Consider the following 13,209-nt stretch of genomic DNA (forward strand, 5'->3'; position numbering starts at 1 on the left):
AATTGATTGGCTCTATCGAACGAAAACATCAACGTATAGTTGAAGCTAGTCTCGTTCTCTTATGTCATGTCTTTATACCACTAACCTTTTAGTCGATAGTCTTTTAAACTATAATTTATCTTATTAACGGTATGTTTACTCAAATCCTATAACACTAGTTACCATTTGAAATATCATTTTACTAAATATCAAATATTTAAAAATTTAAAATATTTTATTATTTCGGTTATTCTTGGTTACTGTCTTTATGTTTTAAATAAGTTAGCACTAAGATCCAAATTTTGCATCAGATACTCACTTGAATATAATATTTTTTTATCCTCAAACTCAAAAGTCTTTGCATCATATCATATTATTTTTATTAAGTCTATATTTTCTTTCTATAATCTTATCTTTTAATAATGTGAGTCACTATAATAAATCTTTATTATTGGATTCATAAGAGTATATTTTAAATATGTACTTCTTTAAATATAACATCAATTAATAATTCTCTTTTAAATATAACATCAATATGTACTCCTTTAAATATGCACTCGTGAGACACTATAATGTCAATTGGTAGTTCTCCTTTAAATATAACATCAATATGTACTCCTTTAAATATGTACTAGAGATATTATAACATCAATTGATAGTTCTCCTTTAAATATGTACTCCTTTATTACTCTAGTTAAACAATACCTCATCTCTTATATAACTTCTTCGTCTATCTTTTCACCAACTCACTCTAGAGATGAAATAATGCTCTTTGCATGACAAACGATAACTTTGTCCTCTCCTTGACCAAGTGACATCGAAATAAATTAACTTAATCATTTATGTATTATTAACTTTTCATTAATTTTTATACTATCAATACAACTCAACAATACTATCGAACCTAAACATAGCATCACAACATACTTCAAAAATAATATTTTTAAATTATGTCAAATTCTTAATCTCCACACTACAACATGCTCTCCACTTGACTATACTAAACCCACAATCATTACTTAAGCTAAAAAAAAATTATATTAACATAAAGTTATGTGTGAAAGATACGATGTCCTATTTCATAATATTACATAGACCCTTGTACCATCTCATATCATACAAAATATTATCGAATGTAAATGAATCTTTCCAATCAAATAAAACCCATATAGATTCATCGTCAAATACTAAGCATGTTTAGTGGCTAAAAAGTTTCACTAACAATTAGGTATTAATTTCACATAGCACTTTAGTCCAATTGTTAGTTTAATTATCACTTAAAGTTAGTACGTGTACTAACTAAATATTAAGAATATTTTTTTCCAAGAGATTTTAATCGATGATGTTTTGATGTCTTTGTGTTGTAACTTTTGACTTTATTCACCCTTAATATTCAAACTATATTTGTAAACTATGAAAAATTATTTATAGACTTCTATGTAAATACTTATCACTTCATCTCTACGTCTTTGACGATGTTGATTGAATAAACAATACTAATAATAGAATATTTACATTAATATATATTATCTTCGTAAGAGCCAATATGATCAGTTGAAGTTTCAAAAAATAGAGCACAATTATAAGATCCACCAGAATACCAAGCTATCACCACAATCGCTAGAGAATTTAATTGGATCATAATTTGTTATATGAACTTGGTATCACCTACCAATCTACTCCTATAAGATGTTATGATAATTTTGATGCCACCTATCTAACCCGATGTTCCACTCTCACATAAAATATGTTACCATTTATTTTCACTTTGTTAGAGATCAAATTATCATATAATTGAGATTAACTAGTTGATATCTTCACAAAGTTTCTCAGCTTTATGATATTGCAATTGCATCGATCCAAGCTTAATAATCTTGACAAAAACTCAATTATGTAGAGGCATGATAAATGATCATGATAGAGACAAATATAAGATGAAAATTTTACATTACTTATATATTCTAATTCTTAATCAATCTATAATTTAAAGATTAATTATAACAATATATGTGTATAATTTAAATATATAATTAAAAAATATTTCTTTCAAATATATATAAATATGTATTAGTTCAATAAATGAAATCATCTCGTAAATCTTTCGGGCAGGATAAAATCATCATGTATGAACTTTTGACCTTGTTTACAAGCTAGTCTAATGAACTATCAAACTTGTTCTCTTTTATCTTCCTCTTTTTGGCAGCTACTGCAGGTCAAGTGTGCCTTGTTGACTTGAAAATTGACTGCATTGTTTAAGTTGACCCGGAAGACTCGGCAGTTCTGATGCTGCACAGGATATATCATGGTACGTCCATTCCCATGGTCACAAATTTTTGACTCAGTTCCTTCCGCTCTATACTGGGATTCGTTTCCTATCGTCATGTTTCGCACATCATCGATGCGGAAAGTCCAGAGGGAAATAACGGTGATATGACTTTGGTGACGTCAGTTGCCCCAGATGACACATCACGCCTCTGTTGACCTGTCAGCACCTGGTCAACGCGGACCGGAACGTCGATTAAGACACATTAACACCTTGCTCAGACTCGATCCCTCACGCCACATCAACATCGGTGTCAAACGCTACCAGACGTACAAATCTGCTCCTTATGAGCAGGCGCATTAAGCAACGATAACCCTCATTATAAAAACCCTCGCACTCCGAGGAAATAAGGGAGGGGAGATAACAGATAAAAACCCCTTGTAACTATTCACTAACTGGATCGTCAGAGGGGTCGGGTCGAGCTCCCCCGACCCGACCTGTGTGCAGGTGCGAAGACAGAGGCCTCCCACTAAACGTCTAGGCGAGGAGTTCCCTCCTAGAGGAAGCAGCGACCCTGTCTCGATCGGACCATCGCAATCGGCCACCTCAGCGGTCTCGAGGGTCGTCCCAAAAGATCTCCCATCATTTGGACCCGAACCAAGCCACGTCGACCCGAGGCCATGGCTTAAAATTGTTTCCCAGCCTCATCCATACATGTTGTGTTTACCGATCTTAATAGAGCACAACATTAATTCACGTACATTTCCGTTCTCTAATTATCTAAATATTTGTTTCCAGCCTTTTTTTACTTTTTCTATATATATATATATATATATATATATATATATATATATATATATATATATATATATATATATATATATATATATATATATATATATATATATATATATATATAAAAGGGTCGTCTGCAATAAGCTGTGTGCTGTTGGGAGGTGGGACAGGTGATTCGACAAAGAAAGCGTGTAATATTTTGACTTCGTCAAAGAATTAATGAAGATGTTCTATTGACCGAAGCACCCATGAAAACTTCCAGGGTGATGTGATCTCCCGTGTCCACATAGTTCCCATGCATTCAGGGCACACGAGTTACCCCTTCAATATTTCCGCGCTGATTCAGTCCACCTCGATACCATTGCCCGATAAGTAAACGAGTCTTCTCGCCTCCTTCCTCGCTACCACACTCTCCCTCTCTCTCTCCCGCCTGTATTTACACGCCGAAACCATTCCCTTCCCACCTCTCCGCCAAGAGGCTCACTCTCTCCTCCTCGAGCCTCACACGCAGGTAGATGCGTTCACTGATGCAGATAGGAATAGTCAGGGGACTGACACAGCCCGAAATGGAGGCAGCACAGCAGTTGTTGCAGCTCAGCAGCGGAGAGGAAGACGACGACAGCGAAGGAGTGGAGCGCTATCAGAAGAACAAGAAGAGAGAAACAGGTGAAGCGGAGGCGTCCATGGAAGGGGAGCACAGCGAAGAGAACAGGCCCAGAAAGCGGCAGCGGTTCCGGTCGCTGGTGGCAATATATGAGGTGACCAAACCCATCAGTATGGGTTGTAATGGAGATGAGAAGAAGGGAATGACAAGGCAGGAGGAGTGAGTGTATCTTTTTTCCGTTTTCTTTTCCTTTCTTGTTGATGTAGTAGGAGGATGACAAAACAATGTAAAAGAAGGAAGTAATTGGGGAGCTAATTAATGGTGTGGTCTCCAACTCGTATGCATTAAGGAGAGATTTTTGGTGTCTGTTGCTGATAGTTTGGAGCATGCTCTAACCCAGAGTTCCTGGACACTATACAAGACATGCGAGGGGATGTAGTTGGCTACTGATGGTATTTCTCAGGCCTCATGTCATTCCACTTTGTGCAGGTGTTAATAAGAAGATCCAAAAGCACTCCTGATGGATTAATGAAAGCTAAAAGAGAGATCAAGATTGGATTCATAAGTTGAGAAGCCATAGAAATGGACATCATAGCAAGCAAGAACCTGCCTTAAACTCCAAGTGAATATTTTGTTCATTGAGGAAACAATGGATGATGAAAAAGACCAATCATATCTACATGACTGCTGACTTTGAGCTTACAAATTCTTAGACTGACAGCAAGGCACAGAACAAAAATGATATTGGATACTGTTGCCTCTCTTCAAAAGCTAACAATTAGCTCCACAATGAAGATGATACCTTCTCCCTTCCTCTTGATTCCACATGTTTTCATTTGTTTTCCAACTCTACTTCTTTTCTTTTTTTTGTATTTTGCATCACTAGTTTGCAAATAAATAATACAACAGAAAAATCAATATGAAGAGTCATCGAGGTACTACAAGTAATAGGCGATTAGCATCATTAACTGCCAATTTGCCAGCACAAAGTTAATGGTCTTACACATTAAGAACATGTGCATGCCAAAAAAATACTTAGTTGGTAACATGTAGATCACTGATACAAAGATAGAGAGGTTCATTAAAGATTAATATCCTTAGTAACCACCCTCAACCACATTAATCTCCGAATACCCGTGGTCTTCAAGAATATATGTTGATTATATTCCTCCTTGAATATGAACAAGGCCTTCACATACAGCTCATTGTCAATATCCTTCATGAGATTAAGCTCTTCTAGACAATCATCGAGGAGATTTAACTTTTTGTCCTGAGCTTCTTCCCTCATCGAAGCTTGTCTCCGAGAAGCTTCCGCAAATTCTCTTAGAGCTAGTAGAGCACCATCTGCTTGACGCCGGGACTTTCTACTACTTCCCCTCAAAGTACTGAAAGTTGAAGCTTGAGGAGCATTGATATTTTCTGCTTCCTGGGTGTCTTGTGGTAACCTCGCGTGTATGTCAGAAGTAGCAACAGGGTAATTAGATATTTCTGGAGTCTCAACAAATGAGTTAAACGTCCCATCACCTTCAATTAAATTAGCATTTGCATCTTTATCCGCTGTATCTGGTATCCTAGAGGAGGATGCATCATTGCCTTTTGAAATCGATGATCCACAAATAACCTCTAGTTCATTAAAGAAGGGTGTTTGTCTTGTCCTATACAACTTTGCTTCCGGGTTTTTCTGCAAATAAAAGATACATATAAAGAATGATTATCAATCAAAACTTTTCTGAAACAACCCGAGATTTATATCATACCGCAACGTACTGACTCCATTCATCATCATCCGTGATCACGATTTGTAATTTATGATCCCAACTAAAACCTGGATGATTCTTGATTCCATTAACTATACGAAATTCCCGCTTATAGAACCTAAAGCGGTTTTTCAAGTGGTCGACATCATATTGCAGCCTTGTGCGTTCATTGAACCTATCCACCATGTCAAACCATGCTTCCCTGGTGAAGCTTGCTCCTGCTCTAGCACCAGAAAGAGTCTGCTCCAACATTAGGTCAATAAGAACTCTGTCATGCTCCCTTGTCCAGTATACCCGAGCTTGATTTGATGTTGCAACCTCCTTTCTTTTCAATTTTGAAGTGCCTCTGTTCTCCATTTTATCGAGCAAATAAAAGAATTAAAAAAAAAACCAAATTGCGATGTCATAGTTGCTGAGTTAACAAACAGAGGCAACACATAATTTTTATGCCAAAATCACACAAATGGATATTGCAAAATAATGTGAGTTAATGAAATAGTCAGTCTACACATGTGTATGTGTTCTTCGCTTAATATAATCTGAGCAGGATATATGGATACAAGCCAACACAACCAGCACCAACAGGCCAGAAGACATGATCATAATGTTCAACAGTAAAACCAAGCACAAGCAAAACTTCTGGGGTCATTTATCGGGCAGAGGGTGGAACCTTCAAGGAAGAAGATTTAATCCAGTTTACAAATATATAGGAGATAATGCAGAGCAAAATGATTGGAATAAGAAAACTGAGACCCGGACTTATCTGATGTCATGCCTGTGCTGATTGGTTTCGCATTTCTGTACCATGCCAGTAATTCATAATCATAGCATGTAGTGTGGCACACACAACTTCCACTTTAGTTGTTTATCTGAACAATCAACAGTGAGATCCTAACTAATTGAGGAAAGCCATCCAATAGAATATTCAACATAAGCCTCAACGTAAAAGAGAAGGCATACGGTACAAAATCAACACTTGGAAAAATGCATCCCGATCGTGATAGGAATAGCTTTCTTGAGTACTTTCCCTCTCTAGAACTAGCACTTAACTGTAACCGGGGCAAGGTCTAAGAATACCTTGCAAAATGTTTTTCATGCACCAGCAAGGAGGCGACATGTGGCAATATGAAAATTATTTTGCATGACGCCTTATCCAAGTGGCAATTCGTGTTTTGTGCATTTCATGAATTCTATATCCTCAACCTCAAAAATAATACGGAACATAAATCAGTGCCCCCGACATTGCGCAAACTACGACAAGCCCAATCATCCATTTGAAACTGACACAAAATAAGTCAATCCTAGTTCATTTTAAAGATAGCTTATATATGAAACTAATGAATCCAGGATGAGAAGGCACAGGGAATGCTACATTCAACTTTATCTCCGTTATAGTTTGGGAGGCCCGAAGATGGAACTGCAACTCGGATCCAATTTGGTGATTGTAATTCGTGGAAGCTCCTCATTCCAAACATAACAGTTCCGTGGTTCAGAGCATGATGATTTAGACTTCACCGTATGTAAATGCATCAGTAACAGTGCATACGCTACACTTGAAGAAGCTCTATACACCCCAAACGAGAGCAAAAGCACCATCGAAAAAGGGGGAAGATCTGTACTTGCATTGGCTCGCGATTGATTACCGGTGCATCAAGTGAACGAGAGACCCGAGAGGGTGCCTATAATACACTTTTCGTTGTCGATAAAAGCGAAAGGCCTGTCCTAAAAATCTCTGAAAATTCAATCAAATAAAGACTGCAATCTGTGACCTTATCCCTAAAACATAGAGCATAGAAATTAAGCTAAAAAAACCTTTTTTTGTTCTGGATTAGCCAGAAATATCGTGTGCTATTCACTGCACATTGCATCCAGAACAACATCGTCCCGTTCTAATCTTTTGATTACAAAGAGTACTGAAAAGAGGGGAATGAATTCAGACCTCGACATTGCCCGCGGTCGGCGAAGATGAGGCCGATCCCCAAATGCTTCCGCCTCCAGCAGCCGCGTCGAGTTGCTCTGTCGACGAGTGGCGTCAATTAATCCTTGAAGCCTTCTCTTTTTATCCTTTTCCCTTGTCCTCTACTTTCTCGGACGGCGGAGACGTACGCGACATCAGAAGTGATCCCAAGCATTATCCACCGTTGGATATCAAATCTAAGGCGGTGGCTATCTCGAATGACATGCTATCTTAGCCCTTCCCATGGGTTGGGTCAATATTGACTCAAACGCGTCTCGCACTTTGAATCCGATTAGCTAATCGGATCGATGCCTTTGGATTTGGATGAGAGGGTCTCGATTGGATAACCCCGTTGCCGTTTCAGACGCCAAGATTCGTTAAATCACGTACGATGATGATCACGCGTGCAAGAAAGACAGAGGGGTTTCTCCGTCATTCTATAAGAGGCCTCCGCATTCACCACACATATATAAGCGGTCATTAGGGTTTTGGAACCGACCCGTCGAGTTCCGCAGCCGCTTCAGGTCTAAGGTAAGAGATTAGAGGTCATCTCCGATCTCGGTGTCTGTTTTTGTTTGATTTCTTCAATGTCGATTGGTAATCGGTGATTGCTATCTGTCATTTGTTGAGAAGATTACGAAGAATCAGATGCTTATTAACCTGCGTGTTCCTTATTTTGATTCTCGAAGTGCATTTTGTTGTTCTTTCGGATGTAAATATTAGATCTTTGGCAATGCTTACTCACGGAAAACATCTCTTGACATAATCGTGGTCATTGATTCGTCTTCAGGGGAGGGTAAGTCTGGAAGATGTCTCACCGGAAGTTTGAGCACCCAAGGCATGGCTCGCTTGGGTTTCTTCCTCGGAAGCGAGCGTCTCGCCACCGTGGAAAAGGTAACTCGGAGAGAACATCGTCTTGATTTAGGCTCTCCCTATCATTTTCTCACGCGATGCTTCGTGATGTATATGTAATTTATCACATTCTGTAGTGTTGTTGTTGTTGGCACTGTTTTCTTTCTGAATGAGTTTCATGTTGGTACTTTTGTACCTTGAATGAACCGTGTCACCCGTCTATATCGGATGGTTTATGACGAGAAATTGGAGGACCGGTACTTGTCATGCATTTACATAAATCTGTATCGAGTCAGACAAAATTATTGATTCTTATGAATGTTATCTCTCTCTCAGTATATGAAATATTGGCACATTAATATCCTTTGCTGATTTTCCTGCTGCGCATGAAGTACCTAATATTTCCCAAGCAACATAGAACTTCATTTTTTATCATGTATTATCATGCTGCTAAATAACATTGTGTCTACAAATGTTCAGTGAGTTTGCTACATTTTATGACTTCTAATTAACTTTTCTGCACATCAGAATGTTTCTTATGTAGCATGCACATTTACAGGATTTAGGCCTCATGTTAGCTTCTTTTACTTCATTGATGCATTGCTTCCCAATTTTTATTTTTGTTAAAGGTACTAGGAGAATGTAAGCTGAAAATCTCCATTTTAACAACTGCTATGTGTGATTTTCCGATGCAGTGAAGTCCTTCCCGAGGGATGACCCCACAAAATCCTGCAAGCTCACGGCATTCCTTGGGTACAAGGCTGGGATGACTCACATTGTACGTGAGGTCGAAAAGCCAGGATCAAGTGAGTGTTCATTACTCTAATCTTAGCCTTGTTCGTAATGTTCTAATTTCAGTGTGTTATACTGGAACCATACATCTTCTCAATGCTTCCAACTTAGACCTTCATTTGTTTTAGTCTTGATTTTTCTTGCAAGTAGATGGTTAACTTGGATTCTTGTGACCTTTGTTTGTTTAAATGCTGGTTCACTTTGCTCCTACACCGAGTCTGAAAGTTCTCTAGGAAAGGATTAGCCCTGTACCAAAAATCTGTTTTGTGCCAGAAAATATTATCTGATGCCCATTGTCATATTTAAGATGTCATGTTGATGTACTTAATATCCTTTGGAGAAATATTGTTGCAATTTTGTCGGTTGGGTATGCTCATAAATTGTTCTTTCTTTGAATACTAGACTTTATTCATATCTGTTGCCCATTATATTAATAAGGAGAGTGGATTATTTTTAAAATCATTTTACTATATGTTCATGCTAAATGATTTTTATTTGTCATACCTATATTGTTATTTTCTTGTTGCTTGCAGAGCTTCACAAGAAGGAGACATGTGAGGCAGTGACTATCATAGAAACTCCACCAATGGTTATTGTTGGAGTTGTTGCGTATGTGAAGACACCACGCGGTCTCCGTTCTCTTAATACTGTGTGGGCTCAACATTTGAGTGAGGAGGTGAGGAGGAGATTCTACAAGAACTGGTGCAAAAGTAAGAAGAAAGCTTTTACAACATACTCCAAGAAATTTGATAGCGAGGAGGGAAAGAAAGAGGTTCAGGTGCAGCTGGAGAAGATGAAGAAATATGGTTCTGTTATCCGTGTTCTGGCTCACACTCAGGTGCATTTCATGGACATTGGCTGACACATTTTATTACTTTTATTTTTGTTTAGTACTTTCTTGTTGTGTTTAAAAGCTGACATGGTTAGAAAAACTTTCCAGTTGGTAATTTCTGACAGCCATATTAAGTATAGCATTATGGTCTGAAGTGTGTCATAAAAACACACAATTATCTACCACAGTAACTCGTAGATATTATAGGAGCTGTTAGACCCTATGACTTCTTGCTTTACTTGCCCATTATGTGGAGAGATGAAATGCATTAGGATTTTATGATGAACTTTACAAATGGCTAGTTTAATGCTTACTTATCTGCTTGATTAAAGTAGCTAATGTTCCATTGATGGCCTAGGACAACATCAGCCATTATCAGGACCTTTATTATGCTGAGCTCATTTATTAAAATCTTAATCATGGCTGATGTGTGTTTTGTTGAGGAACCAAGTTGCTTGTTTGCTGACTTTTTTTTTATATAGAATCTAGATGTTACCTTGTTGTATATAACATTTACATGTCCGTCAATATTGAAAGGTGGGCTGTAAGCTAGCAGACTTACTGAACTAGGCTTTAAAATAATTTTTGGTCCATGGTTATTTTCTGAAAATTGAATGACCTTATCTTTCTATTTGTCTATATCATGGGAGCTGAAATCTGCTCATCCCCGTGTTATACTGATAATTTCTGCTTTTTATGTTCATCAATAACAGTATATGTTGATCCGAATTATTGTATAAATGTAGAAACACCAACTAGATGCACAAGGTGGACTAGATATTATTTTAGGTCATTTTATAATGGTTGTTCTCTTTTATTGATTAACCAGAAGTAGCTGATGATTGTTACTATCTGTTTTTATGCCTCAGATACGGAAGATGAAGGGTCTGAAACAGAAAAAAGCTCACTTGATGGAGATCCAGGTCAATGGAGGGACCATAGCACAGAAGGTGGACTTTGCTTACAGTTTCTTCGAAAAGCAAGTCCCGATCGACGCTGTCTTCCAGAAAGATGAGATGATTGATGTTATTGGTGTGACTAAAGGTAAGGGTTATGAAGGTGTTGTGACCCGTTGGGGTGTCACCCGCCTTCCACGGAAGACGCACAGAGGACTGCGCAAAGTTGCCTGTATTGGTGCTTGGCATCCCGCCAGAGTGTCATATACTGTTGCTCGTGCTGGACAGAATGGTTACCATCATCGAACTGAAATGAACAAAAAGATATACAAAATCGGTAAAAGTGGAGATGAATCACACACTGCTATTACTGAGTTTGATAGGTCATTTCTCTATTCTATTTATCATTTCTTGTCGTATTATTTCGGCTTTTATCCTAAGATGCTTCATCAGATTCTGATTTGAATTTAAGCCAAATTTTCATCACCTCGGAGTTGTTTTTAATATATTGCAGTCAGATACATATGGATTGTTAATCAGCAAATATAGGTCCATCTGACTATTTTCCTTTTCGATTTGACCAGAACCGAGAAAGATATTACACCGATGGGTGGTTTCCCTCACTATGGTATCGTGAACCATGACTATGTTCTGATCAAGGGTTGCTGTGTCGGGCCGAAGAAGAGGGTCGTTACACTTCGCCAGTCCCTACTGAAGCAGACATCTCGTGTGGCCCTCGAGGAGATCAAGCTTAAGTTCATTGATACTTCTTCCAAGTTTGGGCACGGCCGCTTCCAGACGACTCAGGAGAAGCAGAAGTTCTATGGTAGGCTGAAGGCCTAAATTTTCACTCACCCACATCGTCGGGCAGTAGATGAGTGAGTTTGAAACATCCTTTCAATTTATCCTTAATGATATTTATGCATCGGTTGAGTTTCCTATCTAGATTCTAACTTTTGATGTCTGTTGTCATTATGAAACTTGTGTGTTTTTTTATCCCCAAAACGCACTGGATTTTGGTTAGATAATATGAGCATTCTCATCTGCATGTGATTATGTGATTCTTCAACATAATTTATAATCTGTTTTTTTATTGTTTAATTAATGGTTCGATTGTTAGTTTGTATATTTACACAGTCATAATTCATTTTGATCAACTAAACATCAAAACAAACCATAGTTGACACCAATATATAATAATCGGAATATTAAAAGCACTTGGAGGGTATATATATTATTATACACACACACTATATACCATACAAAAAACTCGGAAGGGTAAATACGTTATTTCGAGACTTAGCAATATGTGTGTGTATATATATATACACCAAAATGAGTTTGGCTTATCCCGCTATTCTTCTTTTCCTACCTGTCCCTTCCTCGATGCGTTCCATTTCTTGAAGGAGGGAGGCGAAAGAAGAGCCCCGAACAAACCCTCTTGTGCTCTCTATCGGAAGCGTCGATGCCTTCGCCTTATTTTAGGTGATCCGCCTCCTTCCTCTCGCTATGGGTAATTTCTCACGATCTGCGTCCAATCCTGGCGTTTATTATTAGGGCATCGTTCTTCTTGAACGTGAGATCTTATGGTTTCTGGATGCTCTTCTGGATTCTGTGATTGCTCGTTTTTTGTTGTTGATTTACTGTACGTTATTAATCCTAATCGTACCCTGTTGTGCTCTCGGTCTTGCGCTGTTGTCTCCGCCTCAAATCTTCAGGAACCCTAGAAAATCCTTTTCGCTTTCCTCGTCAGATTTTCGTGTTTGCCAGGCTCTCCTCATTCTTGAATGTAGGAGCAATTCACTGGATCTTATGATCTTTAGGTTGTTCGTGTGTGCTCTTCTCGTTTTTAATGGATCGTTAGGTTCTCTTGTGGTGATTACATGAGAAAGAACCATTGTCTTTCTGTTTCTGTTTGCTTGTTTATGCTGTAGTAGTTATCTATGATTCGTGTTGGATCTTGAATTATTAGGATCTCACTCTCGAACATGGGGCAAATATCTTGGAACCTTATCATCTGTAGGCTTTATATTTGGAATTTGTGCTTCTTGAACGTGGGAACTCGTGGTTTGTGTGTACTTGTGGGTTCTGTGCTTATTGTTTTTGGTTGTTGGTTTGCTGTACGCTCTTGATCCCAATGGATGCAGTAGTCTCGGCCTCGAATCGTCAAGAACCCTAGAAGATCCTTTTCGCTATCCGTGATAGACTTTCGTGTTCGATGGGTTCTCCTTCTTCTTGAATGTAGGGAGCAATTCGTGGATCCCATGATCTTTATGTTCGTTGTGTGTGCTGGTATTTATGTTCTTTTTGTGTGCTTCTCTCGGTTTTAATGGATGCGATGATTACACGATGGTGCGGAACGGATGATTACAAGGTCATTCACTAACTGTCATTTTGTAGGTAGGTAGGTAGGTACGTAAGATTAATTATGTTCAATTAGTTTTAATTGATCCAGCTTCTTTATCTTGACCTCCTTTGCTTC

General features: G+C 38.2%; 2 protein-coding genes across 3 annotated transcripts; one reads left to right on the forward strand and one right to left on the reverse strand.

Moving 5' to 3' along the window:
• Positions 1-4,577: 4,577 nt before the first annotated feature.
• LOC135611973 (L10-interacting MYB domain-containing protein-like) lies at positions 4,578-7,401 on the reverse strand. 2 transcript variants are annotated; one of them, XM_065107649.1, is made up of 3 exons: positions 7,338-7,401; positions 5,399-5,744; positions 4,578-5,322 (listed from the first exon to the last, which is right to left on the reverse strand). In XM_065107649.1, the coding sequence occupies exons 1-3, from the start codon at positions 7,343-7,345 to the stop codon at positions 4,723-4,725; spliced, it is 954 nt and encodes a 317-aa protein (XP_064963721.1). In that variant the 5' UTR covers positions 7,346-7,401; the 3' UTR covers positions 4,578-4,722. The 2 variants fall into 2 exon arrangements, with proteins under 2 accessions (XP_064963721.1, XP_064963720.1); XM_065107648.1 differs by lacking the exon at positions 7,338-7,401 and adding an exon at positions 7,211-7,335.
• Positions 7,402-7,772: 371 nt separating this feature from the next.
• LOC135611974 (large ribosomal subunit protein uL3-like) lies at positions 7,773-11,783 on the forward strand. The gene is made up of 6 exons (XM_065107650.1): positions 7,773-7,886; positions 8,146-8,249; positions 8,903-9,013; positions 9,533-9,837; positions 10,701-11,110; positions 11,312-11,783. Exons 2-6 carry the CDS (start codon positions 8,165-8,167, stop codon positions 11,568-11,570), a joined length of 1,170 nt encoding a protein of 389 aa, XP_064963722.1. The 5' UTR covers positions 7,773-7,886; positions 8,146-8,164; the 3' UTR covers positions 11,571-11,783.
• Positions 11,784-13,209: the final 1,426 nt, after the last annotated feature.

The sequence above is a fragment of the Musa acuminata genome, chromosome BXJ2-5, assembly GCF_036884655.1.
Source record: "Musa acuminata AAA Group cultivar baxijiao chromosome BXJ2-5, Cavendish_Baxijiao_AAA, whole genome shotgun sequence".
Classification (NCBI taxonomy): domain Eukaryota; kingdom Viridiplantae; phylum Streptophyta; class Magnoliopsida; order Zingiberales; family Musaceae; genus Musa; species Musa acuminata.

Bases quoted from the DNA above. Each gene is read 5' to 3' on its own strand.
- LOC135611973 (XM_065107648.1), bottom strand. From the start codon at position 7,278: ATGTTGTTCTGGATGCAATGTGCAGTGAATAGCACACGATATTTCTGG. The intron at 5,745-7,210 runs GTTTTTTTAGCT...AATGGAGAACAG, and splicing joins CTAATCCAGAACAAAAAAAG to AGGCACTTCAAAATTGAAAA. The intron at 5,323-5,398 runs GTATGATATAAA...TTTTATTTGCAG, and splicing joins AATGGAGTCAGTACGTTGCG to AAAAACCCGGAAGCAAAGTT.
- LOC135611974 (XM_065107650.1), top strand. From the start codon at position 8,165: ATGTCTCACCGGAAGTTTGAGCACCCAAGGCATGGCTCGCTTGGGTTT. The intron at 9,014-9,532 runs GTGAGTGTTCAT...TGTTGCTTGCAG, and splicing joins GGTCGAAAAGCCAGGATCAA to AGCTTCACAAGAAGGAGACA. The intron at 9,838-10,700 runs GTGCATTTCATG...TTTATGCCTCAG, and splicing joins GTGTTCTGGCTCACACTCAG to ATACGGAAGATGAAGGGTCT.